Source organism: Rhea americana, unplaced genomic scaffold, assembly GCF_003343005.1.
Source record: "Rhea americana isolate MKP2758 unplaced genomic scaffold, rheAme1 scaffold_96, whole genome shotgun sequence".
Classification (NCBI taxonomy): Eukaryota; Metazoa; Chordata; class Aves; order Rheiformes; family Rheidae; genus Rhea; species Rhea americana.
Genome location: NW_028187155.1, coordinates 944318 through 962100, shown reverse-complemented (window position 1 = coordinate 962100; position 17783 = coordinate 944318). Strand labels below are relative to the sequence as shown.

Below are 17783 nucleotides of genomic sequence, written 5' to 3'. Positions count from 1 at the left end.
GCCAAGGAGTTCTGAAAATCGTGTGTGTAGTGGTACCCTCCCCTCCGATCCCCCCAGACCAACACCATCTCACAGCTTTTATCCATCCAGCCAAAGGTCTGCAGTGTGTTCCCTTCCAGGTTGTCAGTGCTGCTACTTAATCATGAAGATAGATTGTAGTTGTGCAATATCGTGTGTCTCCACCTTTCCTGCTCCCCCCCCAAAGCCCTGGGAGTGAGGGTGGAGTGTGTGTAGATATAGAACAGCAGAAACAAGTAGCATGGCAACATCTTTTGAATATGAAATCTGTTGATCAGCCAGAAAATTCCAGAGGTTGGATAATAGAATTCTAAAGATTAAAAATAAATTTGGAAAATAAAATTTCAAAAGTCTGATAAAAAATTAATTTAAGCTGGTTGTTCAGTACTCACTGCACTGCTTTATCCAGACTATCTGCAAATTACTGATCTGGCCCTTACACGCTGATGCAGTGAAGAAAGGTTCCTAGGAAAGATGTAAGAGAAGACCAGGTATTTGTATGTGCAATGTTTGAGAATATCAAGRCCAGGTATTTGTATGTGCAATGTTTGAGAATATCACAACACCTCAGGCAGTCCCTTCCTAATAGCATTGTAAATTCAAAGACGAGTCCATGAGAGCAGTATGGAAGAAAGTAATGAAGAAAAGCAGTGAGCAGAGCAGGTGCTGGTGAAAGATGAGACCATATCATTGCCTTTCTCTAAAAAGCAAGGAGATATGTATGCAGAGTATCTTACAGAAAAACAAATCCCCTATCTTGCTCTGTAGCTTCTAGGGCTTTCTGACACAGGTGGATACCAAAGATCACATTACTGCTTAATTAAGGGGTTCCACTGTTTTTGGCAGCAAAATTTAATTTTGGTTGTGCCTCAAACTCAAGACAACTCCACTGAGGCCTGGCCTTGCTACAGGTTGCTGTTTGTGCAAGGCAGAGGAATACTACTCCAGTTGGGCTTTTCAGCTATAAAGTGCCTTGAGTTTGGAATGAGTGGGCGACTGTATTTTAACAAAGTTAGCCTCACTGCACCTGGCCTTGTCAGCGGTAATGGACTTGCCTGGTGCCCTCTTCAACTCGATTCACTGGGTTCATCAGAAGACTGAAGATCGGATTAACACTTTCTCACTCTGTCTGCAAGTCCAATCTTTCAGTTTGATTTGTAGCTGGATGTTTCTGCACTACATCAACATATGGAGTTGTTTTGGTCTCTGCTTTGCAAGTATAAAACTAAAGACTTAGTTGTCTGGCAGAGATTTAATTTTGTTGCAAAAACTGCAGGAGCTTGTCTCTTTGCTGCTTAGATTGATAACCTCTAGAAGCAACTTCTGAAGTTGCTGCTGTTTACATTTTTTTCTACTGAGATGGTGTGGGATAAAAACACAGGCATATTTCTTCTGTATAACACTAGCAATTCAGGGAGACAACCACAGAAAGAAAAGCTTTTGTGTGCACTGCTTTGTATGGACTGTTTTCCGTGTGATTCTTGTCTTGTGATTCATCACAAAATCACAGAATTGGTAAGGCTGGAAGGGACCTCTGGAGATCATCTAGTCCAAACCCCCTGCTCAAGCAGGGTCACCTAGAGCATGTTAGACAGGGTTGCATCCAGGCGGGCTTTGAGTATCTCCAGAGAAGGAGACTCCACAATGTCTCTGGGCAACCTGTTCATCTGTATGTCCTATTTTGAAACTGCTTATGGCAAGGGTTTGTCTGCTTGTGCTTCCTCCCTCAACTGCACTTCTGTTTAACTTACCTCCTGGCAAAATGAGTGTGGTGGGGCTGTCTTCACTGATTGTGGTTGGGTATTATCTATTGCCCAGAGCAGTTTGGTTGTGCTGCCTCTAGGTTTGGTTGTATAAGCTGAGATCACAAGGTCAGTGGAGGAGGTAGGTGTATGCCAGAGGAGAAAGCTGACAACACTGCAGCCTCTGTTCACAGCAGTTGTTTTAGAAATGTTTTATTCAGTTGTCCTTGTGGAGTACCTTGTGGAGCATTAACCTCACTTAAGTTATTCCATTTATGATTCTCCACAGGGGGCCATAATGTAACCATTTCGCTGCAGTCAAGGACGGGACATACTCACATGCCTTCTGTGGTGGGTGTCCTGGTTTTCACCCAATTCTGGTTCTGGTTCCCCCTGTCTCACTTCTTGTCGCTGGCTTTCACCCCAACCTGTGTCATTGGCCTTAACAAGGATCTTAAGGTAATGTAATGAATGGAGAGGAGAAAAATTGCTGACAGCAGCCTAGAAGTCTGCCTTAAGTGGCCTGGGAGGTGTGTTAATGCATTTGTTGGATGTCTTCAGCTTATCTGTGGCAGAAATGGTGCTAATTGGAAGAAATATGAATATTGGGCTTAAACTGTAGTTCTTCATTTGGGATAAAGCCTTAGAAAAGTATAATAATGCTAGTGGAGGGAATGGGGATAAGAGAAATGCAAAGAACAGACTTTAACTCCTTTATCTCAAAGTAATTTAGAAGGAAAGGAACTCTGTTTAGTACATGTAGGCAAAGAGTAACCCGCTATCACTCCAATAGATCAAGGCAGTTTTTAAAACAAAACCAACAGCAAAAAAGCTGTGTCCCCCAGATGAGTTATGTGGTGCTCTACTGTGTGGACTGCGATAAATGTTGGCATGAAAGATGTATTTAARTCCCTTTTTAGGCTTGTTCTATGCAATAACCTCTTCCTTACCYGATACCAGACTGCTACGCAAAACCTTTCTTGCTGTACAGGCTGCATAAAGAGGTGGAATTCTGCAGTCACCAGTTGAGATTTTCATGAGGTGCTATGAAATTCATTGTATCTTYGGTGAACGTTAAAGCAGCACACTGTTAAAACTAGATGAAGAAACCSCTTAGGAAAGCAAACAATGGGAGAAAAAGAGTCTATTGGATTCCTAGGGAAGTAAGCGTTAAACTAAACAGCTATGGGTGCTGCAGTTTTCCTGTGCATCTGTTCTTCAAGCTGATCAGTTGTGTTATAGCCTCTGCAAACTCTATCTGTGCTGGCTTCATTAATGGGTTTCTTGCGCTGAAGAACTGATCTAGTAACTTTCACAAAATAAAATAGCATTTGAAATTAGAAGCATAGGGCTGTGCAAACTCCTCCTGTCATTGCTGCCGGTATAGTCTGTGATGCACAGAGCGTGCGTAGGCTTGTGCTGCTCTGCCAGAGCCCTCTGTGGGACTGAGCTATCTTGCTGGATTGCAGCCGCYCTGAACCAGAAGTTTATGACTCTAGGATGCTCTTTTCCACCTGTTGTGGTKCTGAGCATGAAGTCCATCTATACATAGCTGAAAATTCTTGCTGTTTGAAGGGAGAGGTTTGCTCTAAAATGTTTCCTCTCTGTCCTGAATACTTTATATGGGCTGTATCATTGCTCATCTCTACACCTCCTGTGGTGAGACGTGCAGAACTCTTTGGCTACTTGGTTGTACTGCCATTTTGACTCCCTTTCCCAATCCCCTAGAATTTACAGGGAGTCTAAAAGGCTTTAGGTGAGATTGTGTTTTCTAACCTGGTTTAACTATTAAAACCAACTACAAGCTGAATGTATGTTACAGGCTGCACCACACCCACCTTGCTTCCTCAGAGCAGTCCCTGTTCCCTTATTGCTACACGATGTGTTATAAAGGAAGAGAGCTGAGATCCTGCAGAAGTAAATTCAGTTTAAGAATTTGGATAGGCTGCCAAAGCATGTCTATTGGYCTTGTTTAGGTAGGCAAGAGTAAGAGAATATGTGAAAGTGATTTAAAAACAAAACAAAAAAAAACCTCACCACCCCCAAAGCACGTTGTCCTTTTGCAAGAGGTGAATGTCAGGCAGAGCTTGATCTGGCCTAGCGTGCATTGACAGAGCAGATTGTCACTTAGCTCTTAAACCAATTTTGCATTAATATGAGCAGGCACAGCAACAACATCAAAACCACAAAAGCATCAAAACAATGAAAACAAAGCATGGTGTATATAGCGTGGAGTACATGGAGAAGGCTAGGAGAGCTTGCCAGAGTCAAATTATAGAATAATTAAATAACATTGTTCTAGTTGAACTGTTGCCACTGATAACAGTTTCTCAGCTTCCGGAGGGAGAAAAAGGGAAGCTTGTATTCTTAAGAGGATCTGTGTTCATCTCTACTGGAAGGAAAATGAAGCTAAAGCAATTATTCTGTTGTGGATTTTTTTCCCCTTGCTTTTCTTGTTTCTAACAATGTCTTTTAACTATTTGTCTTAGATGCCAAAAGTCCAGTACAAGTCCAACTGCAAGCCGTCTACTTTCGCCTATCCCCCACCTCTTGAAGTACCAAAGGAAAAGGAGAAAGAAAAGGTATTTGGGTTAGTTGTATAGACTACCCYTTCTCCCTCCTAGTATAATCATTGACTTTGATGACACTAATAGGGAATTTAAAGAGCAAAATTAAAATTGTCAGGCACTATTGTCTATGAATGAGAATTCTAGCCGTTTCTTCCTGCTGAGCCTGGGACTGTTGCTGATTGTGGCATACAACTGCTATGCTACTGAGTGGCTAGAACCTCCCTTGTTTACACTAGTCAACCAAAAGCATTGATTAAAACAATTTCCCCTGCCCTAGTGATTTGTATGCATGTACCATCTTTGTAGCACACCTGTCATAATGGGGTCTTTGTAGGCGACTTGGGCTCTAGAGTGCTGCCACATTACAGACATTGCAAGTATTAGGGGCAGCACATCTCAAATAGTCTCACGTGGAGGGGTAGAAACATGCCTGGTCTAGGGACAGTGGAGCYGTGAGCTAGTGTGTGAAGCAATCAGGCCCATGGATCGCAGGAAGGGTAAGTGTGGCACTGAGATTATCTAGGTAATAGAAGAGGAAGGGATGAAAACTGCTGAATGACTGGCAGGACAACAGTAGAATCAATTTGTCTGCTGGCATAAGATGGTAAAAGCTGTCAAGCAGACCACTGCAGCAGGCAAAGCAGCCCCTAGGGAGCAATTGCAGCAGTGGAGACCCAGGCATGTCATACTGATGAATGACATTGTGTGAAAATTGTAAATCATTTTATCAGAATTGAATGCTAGGCAGGAGAAATTTCTAAATAGCTGAGGAACACAGAAATGAACTCTAATTAAAGGCAAAGCTAGCTGCTCGTAGCTGCACTCTCGCCTTTGGAATAGGATGTGAATTGGACAACCCATTCTCTTTCACTCCTCTGACCAGAATTAAAAATGCCATGAGAGCACATTTAGCCTAGAAAGTCTCACCAGCAACCTGRCAAATACAGTGCTCCCTGTCCATCTGAGAAAGTTGCTGCCTTACAGATACAGCTACTGTGGATATGTGGATGGAGAGACATCTTTTCTGGAAAAAAAGATGTGCCAAATTCTTGTATCTGAGCAACTTTGCTGAATGTTGCTTTTGGTAGTTTCTGGCTCAGAAGTATTGAAGCTTTTCAGCTCCATGRGGCATTTTGTGCATCCACTTTTTAAGTCTGTGAGAAGCATAGCTGTCTGATTAGGACAGAGAAAAGAGTTTTAGGTCATTAGGAAGAGTGCGTCTATCAAAGTTTCTTTACCTTTGAGGCTGGCAACAGGTTCCCCATAACAATTCCATTCATTGCTTTGTTTAAAAACAATCAAACAAACAAATCTCATGTAGAGATCCAAACAATCRTGATTAATCCTTAAATTAGGAAGTTTACCCTCCTCTTGCATATGTGACTGGACGTGGTTTGCAGTTATGGAGTCTTTGGTCCTGTCTGTGCCATTTATTTGCTTTGGTGGCCCTGTATTCATTTCTTAAGCAGAGCAGTGAGTAGAGAGTGGAAWTGACCTTGTTACTACCTGTGTTGAGAACTGACTCAACACCAGCCTTTCTGGGTTCCCCTGCTTTGGTAGTTGATGCGCTGCATACAGTGTCACAGCTGTGCCGAATGCCTCCTCTGTTGACATATCCAGGTTTCCACTGCTGTGCTGTCCATTACTGCAAAAGCCAAGAAGAAGGAAAAGGAAAAGGAGAAAGAGAAGAAAGAAGAGGAGAAGATGGAAGTGGTGAGTGTAACTGTCAAAACTTAACTGTCTGCCCCTCTCCCAAATGTGGAAGATGTGACATGAAAGCAGGTGCCCACTTAAACCTGTCCCTGCAGCCACCAACATTGCAGTCAATTTTGAGCACAATGTTAACACATTTCAGTGTACTGCATACACTCCTTAGCATCTTTCAGGTGCATGTGTGTCCTGACTAAAGCAAGAAGCATTATTATTTATGGATTCATTATTTCTGAGAAATAAATTTCYCTTGATAATACTAAGTAACTTATTAAGTAATCCTTACTTCCATTCCAAATGAATGTATGTGTCTTCAATTGCATGAACATTCCATGTTTTATGCATTATTTTATTGTCTGCTGTTCATGTTTCTAGACCAAGGGAATTTTATCCATGTAGTAAGAAAAATACTACATGGAAGAAGTTTAACTAATTTCACGTTCTTCRTACCTATGGTTGATCTTCTGAAAAAGGACTCAATATCGTAATAGTTGCTTGGTGATGTCTTTCAACTGAGACTGCTGAAGAGTTTAAACTTTCTGCTGTTACACGTTTAACCCCTCTTCTGAAGTGTTCATCTTTTTGGCAGCAATATCTTATGTGCTTTGCCTAGCTATCAAAATGCAAACATGTATGCATGCCAAGCTCAAGACCAGCTGAGCTTTTAGCACAGGATTCCTCCTCTGCTCTATAGCTATGATGATTGCTTTGGTCCTCTTATGATTTATATCAGCTCATAGATCTGAGACTGGAACTTGTGTTCCTCATTTGTGAATGAAGTGTAATCCTAGAGCAAGCTGAAATGTTTAGATCATAAATTAACAACGGTTGATGCAATTTGGGAAATATGTGGTGGCTAAAATTCGTGATGTATCCTGACAAAGAACCTTTCCTTTTGTGCTCTCCTAAATGGACGCAAATGCAAATGTAAGCTGGAAATGTGTTACACTGATAGGTTCAATAGAAACCTTTCTGATTCCAGTTTAATATCCTTATAAGAAAAGTGCTGTGTTAAGGGACTTTTTGCCTTTTTAATTTGAAAAAGAAACATGCAAATGTTATGTGAAGGAAGTGTGGCATGAGATCAAAACTGCACGTGTAGAATGCTTTCTTCGAGCTATTTAAATGGTGGCCACATCGTAGGTACCGAATAGTGTTTGAAAGGTGTTAATACTGTTGCACTGAATTTTTTACAGTTGGCTCAGAAAACAAATCATCTCATATGTGCACAATTGAATCTGATTTTCATCTTCTTGGTCCTTCATTAATGTTACCTCGCAATCAAACATTGCCTTTACTTTCAGTTGTTCTTACAGCACGATATGTTAAGTAAAATGTGCTGAACAGATGAATCTTTCTTCCAAGATTTTTACAACATACAGTTAAGTAAAGGTGGCATTAGGAAGCAATGTATTAGAAAGGATTCACATGTTGTGTCTTGGTGTGTAGGCACGCTTCAGCAGTTAGAAAAGTCGTCTTGGCTGAATTGAGCAGAAAGAACAGGATAGCAGAAAAGGAGCTTGCTGCCACCTGCTGTGTTTGAATCGAGTGTTTTGGCATTGTCCAAATGTTTTGGAAGTCTAATTGCTTTTCTGTTTTTCTCTATGCCTGTTGTGTGACTAGTAATCCATAGCTTCCAAAGTCATGTGCACAGTGATGAGCAAGCACCATGACAGAGAGAGTTCCATCTGCTGTTACAAGACGTACCATGCAATTGGTGTTGTTCCATGCCTGCTTTCCTGATCATTTCCTGATCATCATGGTTGTTTCCATCTTTTCTGCATTTTTTTTTTCCAATTCAAAAGATGTTTCTGAGCAAGAAGAAGGCATGAGCCATGTTCTTAAGTATATAAATGAAACTGTGCTTTTTTTGTCTGAGCTGCTGAGTCAGTGACTAAGAAGGGTTATCTGGAATTAACTAGACAGTCACTGGGATGAGTCATTTTGACTGAGGTCCTGTCAGTGCCAGTAGCGTGAAATTTCAATGACAGCTTTATAGTTGGAAAGATATCAGGACAGCTTTTGGCAATTTTCATGTGCTCAGTTATGATATTAAGGACACTTAAGTTGTGAACAGAAGTGGTGAGTGAATTTACGGAGCAAGTATTAGAAAGGGAATCCAGAGGTAAACTTTTCCATTATCCCCTTCTGCTGAASTTTTTTTCACCTGCAGTCGAGAGTTAGACTTTGTCTTGATGAGAGCATTCTAGATTCACATCAGTATTGCTGGTGCTATAGCTGATAGACATGTGGTCAACCTGTTCCTCAGCAGGAGATTGACTTCTCACCATGCTTCTGAATTGCTACCTGTGTTAGGARTAGCAGGTAGTACCTTACCCTCCTGAACTGTGGAAGAGTTAGAGACTGCTGTTAAAACCATGCTGATGTTCTCCTTCCCCTCTGCAGGATGAGACTGAAAAGAAGGATGAAAAAGAGAAGAAAAAAGAGCCTGAACCCAACTTCCAGCTGCTAGACAACCCAGCCAGGGTCATGCCTGCTCAGCTCAAAGTTCTCACCATGACTGAAAGCTGCCGGTATCAGCCTTTCAAACCAGTAAGTGCCAACTTCCCAATTTGTGCACTTCACAAAACAGTTCTTAAAAGCTGGGATTTTGTGTAAGAACTGCCAAGATCTGTGTACATGAGAACACTACTCAGCTGGTGCATAACTGTAATGTGTTTTTAGAGATTTGCAACTTTACTATTGTCATATTTACTTTTCTAGGTCCCATTCTTTAAATGATCAAATGTAATTCTAGTGGAGGGAAAGCTGGAACTGCTCCCACCCTTTTCATCATGCTAGTGCTGCTTTAATTCTTTCTTCTGCACTCTTCAGACACTGTGACCCAGAAACCAATCAGACATGCTCTTTGTGTATTAATGATATTCTTGGGATCATAAAGACTGAGCCGTGATAAGAATCTTCATTCACTTACACTTAGAGCAAGCTATAGTTTGATTTTTTTTTCACAGGACTCTGTTTGTACTATGCTGAGGTTACTGTCTATTACACTTGCCAGGAGCATTAATATGAAGAAAGCAGAGTGATTGAAGAATTCCATATAAGCTGTAAGGATACAAGATTTAGAGATGAAGACCTTTGCTAGAAGAAGCTGATAGAAGAAGTTGAGGACTTTATGCCATGGGCAATATTAGAAATTAGATGGCTTTCCTATCTTTTAGAAATGATCCAGGAATAAAACGTGTTTAAGGGCTTTTCTGCTTTCTAATATGCTATTGAATGAATGCAGGTAAATACGTCATGACCTGTGCTGGTGTCTTACTATTCTATAGTGAGGTTTATGCCTAAATGGAATTGTCTTTGCATTAAACAAATTTATTATTTGGTTACATCTGACCTTAGAAAAATGCCTTCATCTCTTGCTGACATGAAGAAGAGATAGCATGTTATTGTCAAATGGAGAGTGAAAAAGACCTTGGCATTAGCCCAGGGGTTACCTAACTGCTCTGTGAGATGCTTCATTGTATTGTAAAACTAACAAGCTTGTTCCTGGGTGCAGGCCTCCTGAGTCAGCTTCTTCTGGCTTTTATTTATAACATGCTAGATTTTCCCCTTTTGCAGGATTGTGCGTAGGAAAACTGTGTTGATCTGAAATGCTATTTTTCTCCAGGAAAATATTTATATTTTTAAGAAATGTATTTCCTGGAATTCCATCAGCACATTGGAATTCTCTGTGCATCATCCCCTTTTCAAATGTCTCCTTTAGCAAATCTGTCAAAGGAGTTTTCAGTTTCTACTCTTTAAAGAGAGGTGATGACCCAAGTGGTATTTCAGTTGGGAAGATCTGTGATGCCATCCAGTATATGCCCAGTCACGCAGCTGAAATGTGGGTGGAGGTGGCCGTTTGCTCGTTTGCTTCAGTTTTAAAAGAAGCTGTGTCCTAGTACGGAGCTGGTTAGCAAGGCACATGTGGTTTCTTCTCTTAACTCTCCCCTACAAGGAGGTTTTGAAGAGAACAGAACAGTGCTGCTTTTTTTTTTTTTTTCCTCCCCTCCTCCCCCCACCCTTCTGAGGTTATGGTCTGTAACCAAGGGRGCTCCTGGAATGGAGCTATCCTGGAGCTTTGCTCTGCCATGGGGAATGCCCAAGTAAAATGCCTCTTTGAAACACTGCTTATAGCCTGGAATCCTGATGTGGTCAAGGCTCCAGTTCCAACCAGGCGTGACACAGCACTGCCTTTTTGCGCTTGGTGATTCAGTCCTGGAGACACACCTATTTTCTTTAGCCTGGCAGGATGTTTGGTTGTGATCTTTGTAATTAATTCCTCTTTGTTTTACTTTGTTTTATGGGACTCTGTTAATAGGATTCCTCAGTCAGTGGAAGTTGGTGATCAGATTAGTCTCCATTTCAGATAGTCTCCTGGGAGGTGGCTACACAGAGAGGCCTCACTAAGCTTTGTTGCCCTGTAAAAGTCTGTGTTGCCTCATAAAGCAATTATGATTCAAATTGTTTTCATGTAGAAAGTGCCAGACTGGGATTAGGATTTTTGGATTCACAACTAGGGTAAAGCTGTGAATCTAGGGTAAAGCTGTTTTCTGTTGAACTGAGATTTAGTTAATGGAAATTCAGATGGTAGCCTGGAATGATATATGGATGGATGGAACATCTGTTCCATCCATATATCAGGCAGGCATCTGGGTGACTGTCAGTGGTGCTTTGCTCTCTGAAACTTCCCCTCTTCCTGGGAAGGTCACACCTTTGGCACAGGCCCAGTTGGCAGAATCGACAGATACAGTGCTGTTTCTGATATGAAGGATCTGCAAACCTAGGTGTGAAGGCCACCATCATGGAATCTTTGCTGTGACTTCTCCATCCATGAACAGTCAGGAGAAAGGAACTACTACTTGTTTCTGTTCCTGGATACCACTGAATGATCTTTAATTGAACAAGCACACAAGAAAGCAGTGCTGTATGTGTCACTGTACATGGGGAAGCAGATTAAGTCAAGACTTCACTTGCTCCATCCTCCTTGCAGAGATGTGAGTATGAATGACAGGTGCCTCCACTAAGACTTACAGAAGCTCTCGTGTGAGCATTTGGCCTGCAAATTCAATGAGCTTCTGATGTGAGTTGCAAACAAGTGAGGAAATGTAAATTGGCATGCATCAATCTGAGTAAATCTTTATATTAGTCCTACTCTTGCAATGATTTTTGTCACTACCTATACAGTAGTAGTTTGATGTAATTTTAGCTAGCTCTTGAAGACCCTCTTCTCCCTTTGGTGGGAACTGAGAATTCATTCTTGTTCAACAGGAATCTACAGTGTCTCACATGGTCTAGGATAAAACCATGGCTGTAAACACTCCACCGTGAGGCACAAGTGAGGAGCCCTRACACTCATTGCACTTGCCTTGCAGCTTTCCATCGGGGGCATCATCATTCTGAAGGACACCAGTGAGGACATGGAGGAGCTGGTTGAACCTGTGGCAGCTCATGGTCCGAAGATCGAGGAAGAGGAGCAGGAGCCTGAACCACCGGAGCCCTTTGAGTACATTGATGATTAAGACCTGAGGTAAAGTGTATCRTGCAGTCACCTTTGTTAATTCCAGTGAAGGAAAAGCCTCTTTGGATCAACCAAAGCATTTCTCAGTGCCCAGCGTTCTTGGCTTTGCCCTTTGACTGCTTCTCTATCAGATTCAGAGACAGATCCTCTGTCCTGATTTGAAGAATTTGGTAGCAGTAGAAATGAAGCCCCTCTTCTGGATCAGACCTTACCTAGTTGTGCCAGACTGATCTCTAACCATTCAGGCTTGGCTGCTCTGAAGTAGAACCTCAGTGGGCAAAGTCAGAGCAACCTGTGCGGTCTCAGGAAACAGCTGAGCTGCGAATATTTATCTTTTATACAGTGATCCCAGACGGACAAGTGATTTGTGTAACAAAGTTGTCGTCTCCTTCACCTCAGTGTGGCAGATTTGGTCAAAAGAGAACTACCCTTCTTGTTAGTGTCATCTTAGGCTCCCAACAGTTGTTCTTAAAATTTAAAGACACCTCTGTCATGGGCTCTGTGATGCTCTCAGCCCCACCAAACAATCCATGTAGGTCTGTTCCAGGCAATGAATGGTGCAGTTCTCAGGTTCCTTGGCTAAAGTGAATCAAATGATGTACAGGTTTCTCTCTGGCAGAAACCCAGTCGCTTTATTTCCAAATATGGGTTGGCATTTCCCAGTGTTCCCAAGAGCAATGATTATGTACTTGAATCAGTGGACAGACAGGAAAACAAACTTCTTGCTAAAAACTGTAAATGTTGCGTCAGTCGCAGACTAGGGCGTGGGGGAGGGGGCAGCCACAAGAAGCCTAAGTTAAATGCATTTGTTTTTCTGGTCTTTCCCCTTTCTCCAGGATCACATCCTCTAAAGAAGACACTATGCTTGGTATCAGAAAGACAGATGTGAAGACCTTCCTATTGAGATCTGCTGTTCAGTGCATGCAGCCCCCATCTGTGCTGAGCTAAAGCTGATAGTCCGTGTTTTATGGTTGAAGAACAGATATATGCTATTTAGTGTACTCTTTCACAAAACCTTGTTTTCAAATAAATATATTAAAAACTCTTGACAGAAAACTTGCTGCTTTAAAAAACAGATGAAGGAGAGAGGCCAGGAGGGAGAAGAGAGGCCTCTCTCCTCCTCACTCCAAGTCTTAGAAATTAGATCCAGTATACCTCAGGCTTTGTCTTCCTCAGCAAGTGACTGCTCATTGGAGACATGCATCTCCCTCCAGCAAGGCTGTGACTGATTCTACTTCTCTGTAGAATAGCTGAGATCTATTCATACTACTGCTTTTTCTTACACTTGTTTAGACTTAGCAAAGTCACTAACCCCAAGTTGGCCCAGGCACAGCACTGATGCCACAGAGAGAGCAGGTTTCTGCTTGCTAGCAATCAAGTTTGCTTCCAGATTACCTCTCCGATGTTGACTTTGCACTGATGTTCCCCATTGCACATCCTTGTATTTGTATGTCAGTGCAGGGCTGACAGAAGGGCTGTGGGTGTTTGTGATGGGGAAATGAAGGCATGTTTCTCTGTTTCACAGCATCCCGTTTCCTTCTGTGTGCTTTCATTGCTTTTACCAAATATTGTAGCTGATGTGGTCAGACAGCTAGAAATACGTTACAGACCTAGATGGGGYGAATCCAGACGTGCAAGTTGTTACACTGGTGTGCATCATTAGCCAAGAGGGAGTTTACAGTCAGGAGTATGGAATGAGCAGCAGTCAGAAGGAAAGAATGTAGCTTGACTGTTCGGTGTCTGAGCAACCAGACCTTCACCTGTTGGGCCTGTAACGCTTCAGAGGTTGCATCACCAGCAAGCCACACACTTCAAGCCTGGTCAGTTGTAAACCAACTGTTGGGCTAAGGTGCATCACTTGAAACAGCACTTAATGGAATGAGGTTTTTATTGTATATATGTGTAAGAATATTTTGCTCCATGTGAACGTACCCCCGGCTCATACACATCTGTAATAATGCAAGACAAATCTTGCATGTAGCACCTGGGAGCTTTTCCAGCAGATGGTTTATTTTGGTGGGTGTTACTATAGCAATAGAATAGTCTGCCTTTGTTTTCTGCAGAATTTAAGCACTACAGAGCAGAGTACTGGACTGAAAGCCAAGTTTGAGACCTAAGCTTCAATCACAAGTACTGAGGTTGAAATGTTGCCTCAGTAAGAGTGCTGGTCATAGCTTGCTGTTCTCAGTGTGATCCAGATATGTCCCTTGTGGAGCAAAGCTAAGGATGAACCTGAAATGGCCACAGTCAACTTGACTGTTGGTAAAACTGGCTATAAAGGTAACGACTGCTCCAATCCCATGTTCATTAAAAGCAAGACTCGGGTCTTGTGGTGCGAAAAACAAGCTGGATGAATATAAATAATACAAGTCTTCCTAGTGTTTTAATCCCTTTCAATAGGTACAAATCCCTTATTCCTGCATGTTTTTCTGATGCTAACCAGTGTGATATGTGATGTATTTCAGATAACTTGTTGATAACGCCTCGTGCCATCTTACAAAATACTGTGCAGAGGTGAGGACACTGCAAGAGGAAAACAGCCTGTCAGCCAAATATTGTTTGGAGATTTGAGTCCAAGTAGAAATTCTGGGAAAATCCAGCTTAGAGAAAGATCTCAAGTGCTATATTGATGCCTTTGCTATGCTGTGATCAGCCTGCTTCGGTTCACAGGTATTTTTGCCAATATTTTAGACTATAACAGACATTTGAGGGGAGCTGGTGTATTCCCAGCGCTTGCTACAGTGTTAGTGGAAATCTGCATGCGCCATGTGCTGAGCTGTTCACAGGGACAGCCCTGTATACTGCCTGGGGCATGACCCAAAAGACTTAATTCTTGTGCTAAATGATCTTCCTTTGCCTGTAAGATCACTCTTCCGCTCTGGTAGTGACAGCGTCTGGAACTCTCTTGGCACAAACAAATGCAAAATCCTCTAATTGCCCTGAACTGATTTCTGAGGTGCTATCTTGGGACTACGTGGTAAGGTTATGTTCAGGTAGTTACATTTTTAGAGGAAATTTTGGTGGCTGTGGGGGAAAAATGCTGTGTGTATGTGTTGGACTGGGACACCTGGGAGGGAAGCCTGGGAACTGGCCTGTCTGTTCACACTTCCCCTGCATTGCTACTCACAGCATTTCATCTTCACTGTGTAAACGCAAGTGGGAACTGTGTGGTTTAAGAGTGACACTTCAGAGATCATATGCAGAAAAACATCCACTGTCTTGGCTTTCTCTCCAGGGTGCTCAGCATTTTTCTGCTCAGGAAAATGTCAACAGCTATGCAGCAGTATTGGAAAGAAGTCTAGGRAAGGGGTTCAGAGGGGCTGGAGGAGCACTGAGATGGCTGCTGGTTAAAGGGCAAAGCAAATMAATTAGCTGGGTGCCCTGGTAGTGTGAAGGAGAAAAGATGATGTCCACACCTTAACCCTGAGGAGTTACCCTGGACTGAGGGGGAGGCAGGGAGTGGGAAGGGGGTGCTTTGTGGGTTGATGCTCTGAGGAAGGCAAACCGCTCCTCCGGGTAGGACAAACATGAGGAGTGTTTTCTAGCAAGTGTAAATTGAACTTGCTGGAGGGCTGATGATTGAGAAGTCCTTCCTTTCTTGGAGGAAAACATGCATATTGAGTGTTTTCCAGGGATTTTGTTTGCACCTCCCTTTGGAAAGAAGACTGCCCATTCAACAAATAGCTAGTTGGTTCATTAGGCACAAGAGCTGGTGAGTTGACGGTGATAGAAAGGATTTCCCTTCTGAGACTCATCTGTCATCCCACAGTGAATTTAAGATTTTGTGGTGCAAAATGGTGCGTTCTACCTATAAAATGATCCATTAAAAGGAGTACTTTCTAACCTCTGCTTATTTCTTTGGTTTATCAGTAAGGCTTGCTGAGGTTGCTGCTCTACAGCTGCCTGAGGTGCAACACTGTAACTTGCTGAGGTGCTGTGCTTCTGCAGAATTGCCGAGGTGCGACTTGGGATATTTGGAAAATGCCAGCTTGTGATTTTGTAAAACTGCTAGGAAGGCTTTGGGAGGAGAGGGGGGAGAAACCCATAGGAAGACTCCCTAAAAATCTCTGGAGAGGTAAATTACATCTCTAGAAAGACTCTTGAAAACTTCCCAAGGAATGCCCAGAAAACCTGTAGAAATCTTTTAGAAAGGCAGTTGACCACCTCCAGGAGGGCTCTGGGAAGGTCCTTGTGCAGCTCCTGTCACTGACTCACTGTTTCCAAATGTGTCAGTGAGGAGCAGCTCCTGGTCCTGGTCCTGGATGCCATCTTGTTATCTGCACCTTGTTGAATGACCCTGCCAGCTGCTCCCTTCTTCTCACRGCCCTTCCCACAGCAGATGCCAAGGGCTACCTTTCTGCAGCTCCGGGCTCTCCAGTTCTGTGTCCATAAGAGTGAGGTGGCATCTGGCAAGGGAAGCACCAAACATCAATGAAAGCATCTGCTGGAGCTGAGGTAAAGCCTGCAGAAATGAGTGCTCCCCTGCAGATATGATGAGTTTGACCAGTTTCTGTGGGGATCAGTGGGGCTGGCTGTTGTGGGACCAGCTTGATGTCAAACTCAGGGGATGGAGGCAACTGCTGCCTTTCTGATCCCAGCTTGGTGTCTGTGTAGGGGGAGCTTGGAAAGTTTCCCTGCTGCTTTAAATATGTCATTTAGACACAGTGACTCATTAGCACTGATTTCTTAGGAAGTGCCATTCTCCTGGGTTTGTTCAGGGATGCTGGGGAGGAATCCGCCCTGGGGTGTTTGCCAGGGGCTAATTAAGGCCTAATGCTCCTGGGTTTGCCAGAGGGAGAGGCACAGGAGGCAGGAAGCATGTTACTGTCCCTCCTGAGTAATGGGCCTTGTTCCCCTTAACCCTGATGAAAAATAAATCACTTCAAGGGCATGCCATTTGTGATGGATCCCAAAGTCCTTTAGGGAGGCCCTGGACCTGTCCTCCATCTCCCCTTTTCTCCAGTTAGCTCAGAGAAAAATGCCCTGCTTGGCACCATACTGGGAAAAGAAGTGGAGATGGAGAAATCTGGGGTAACGCTCCTATGGCAAGAGGTTTTTGAGAGAGGAGGTTGGCCTCACAGCCTGCCCCACTGGCATTCCTCTGCCCTGGCAGACGGATGCTCACTAGAACATTCTCCCATGCCTCTCCAGAGGAGCGGTGCCGCCCTCCCTATCTATCCCCTTCCTTCCAGGGCCGGGCAAAGCCCTTCCTCCTCAGTGTTCAAGGTAAAGGTTGGGCGCAACTGATAACCATGGCAGTGATGGCCATTTATCTCCCTSTATCTGGACACTGGAGTGTCCCCGCCTTTGCCCCTGCGCCCTGGTGTGGCCAGACACTGGCCTGCCCTGGGCTCTTCCCCCGCCTGCTGCTCTACCAGCGCTGGCAGTGACGAGGATATCAGTTCAGTTCTGGGCTGGTGTCAACCCCGCAGCATTGCCGGGWTGGGGGGGCTGAGGAGCATTGAAACTGCAGGTCTAGGCAAGGCTTGTGGCATTTTCTAGCAACCACTGGTGGGAGTGGAGACCTTCACCCGAGAGCATCGATGTGTTTCCTTGGGTGTCTTTGTGCACTGGGTGTMTGGAGGGGCTTGTCACGTGGGAGCAAGGCTCTTAGCTCCCTCAGGGAAAGCGTATGGTTTTGATGTGACTGTTATTTCTCTGGCACTGGTGGGACTGGGATGGCCACGTGTTCTGTGCCTCAGAGATGGAGAAGCTGCCCCAGCCCCCAATACTTGGTGTCAGCGTGAGACTGGTTTGACTTGGCCTCTGAAAGCCTGCTCTGCATGGGCAAAGAGCCTGTCTGGCAGGATCCCAGGCCTGGAGTTTCACTTGGAGGTCTGTATTGCAGTTCCTGGCACTGGCTGCACAACTAAAGCCCTTTGGTGGTGGTAAAGAAAAATACTGTGCATGTACTCAGATTAGCCATCTCYTCCAGCATTCTGGTGAACAGGGGAATTGGTGTTACCCGCATGTTGCAGAGAAGTGACTTGAGACAAATCCTATATTCACCAACATCCTTTGGAGATGGGCTACTGAGAGGTACCAGGGCCCTTCTAAAGAGGCCCTTGAAGAAGGGTAGGCCGTGAGGTTGCTGGGACCATGAACCCCAGACAGCCTGACCCCCTGGCCTTGGTCTCTTGGTCTGAGGGATGCTGCTGCCCCGTGCGTGTGTGCAGGTGTGGATGTTTAAGCACTGCACACACCTGCATGCTTTTGTGT

General features: G+C 43.8%; 1 protein-coding gene across 1 annotated transcript in view; it reads left to right on the top strand.

Moving 5' to 3' along the window:
* PSMD1 (proteasome 26S subunit, non-ATPase 1) overlaps positions 1–12620 on the top strand; it is an 80980-nt gene extending 68360 nt beyond the window's left edge. The window contains exons 20-25 of the mRNA XM_085325177.1: positions 2050–2219; positions 4250–4342; positions 5951–6043; positions 8447–8593; positions 11419–11573; positions 12401–12620. Of these exons, the coding sequence (XP_085181303.1) occupies positions 2050–2219; positions 4250–4342; positions 5951–6043; positions 8447–8593; positions 11419–11565 (650 nt within the window). The 3' untranslated portion in view covers positions 11566–11573; positions 12401–12620. The remainder of the gene's footprint in view (positions 1–2049; positions 2220–4249; positions 4343–5950; positions 6044–8446; positions 8594–11418; positions 11574–12400) is intronic.
* The last annotated feature ends 5163 nt before the right edge of the window (positions 12621–17783 follow it).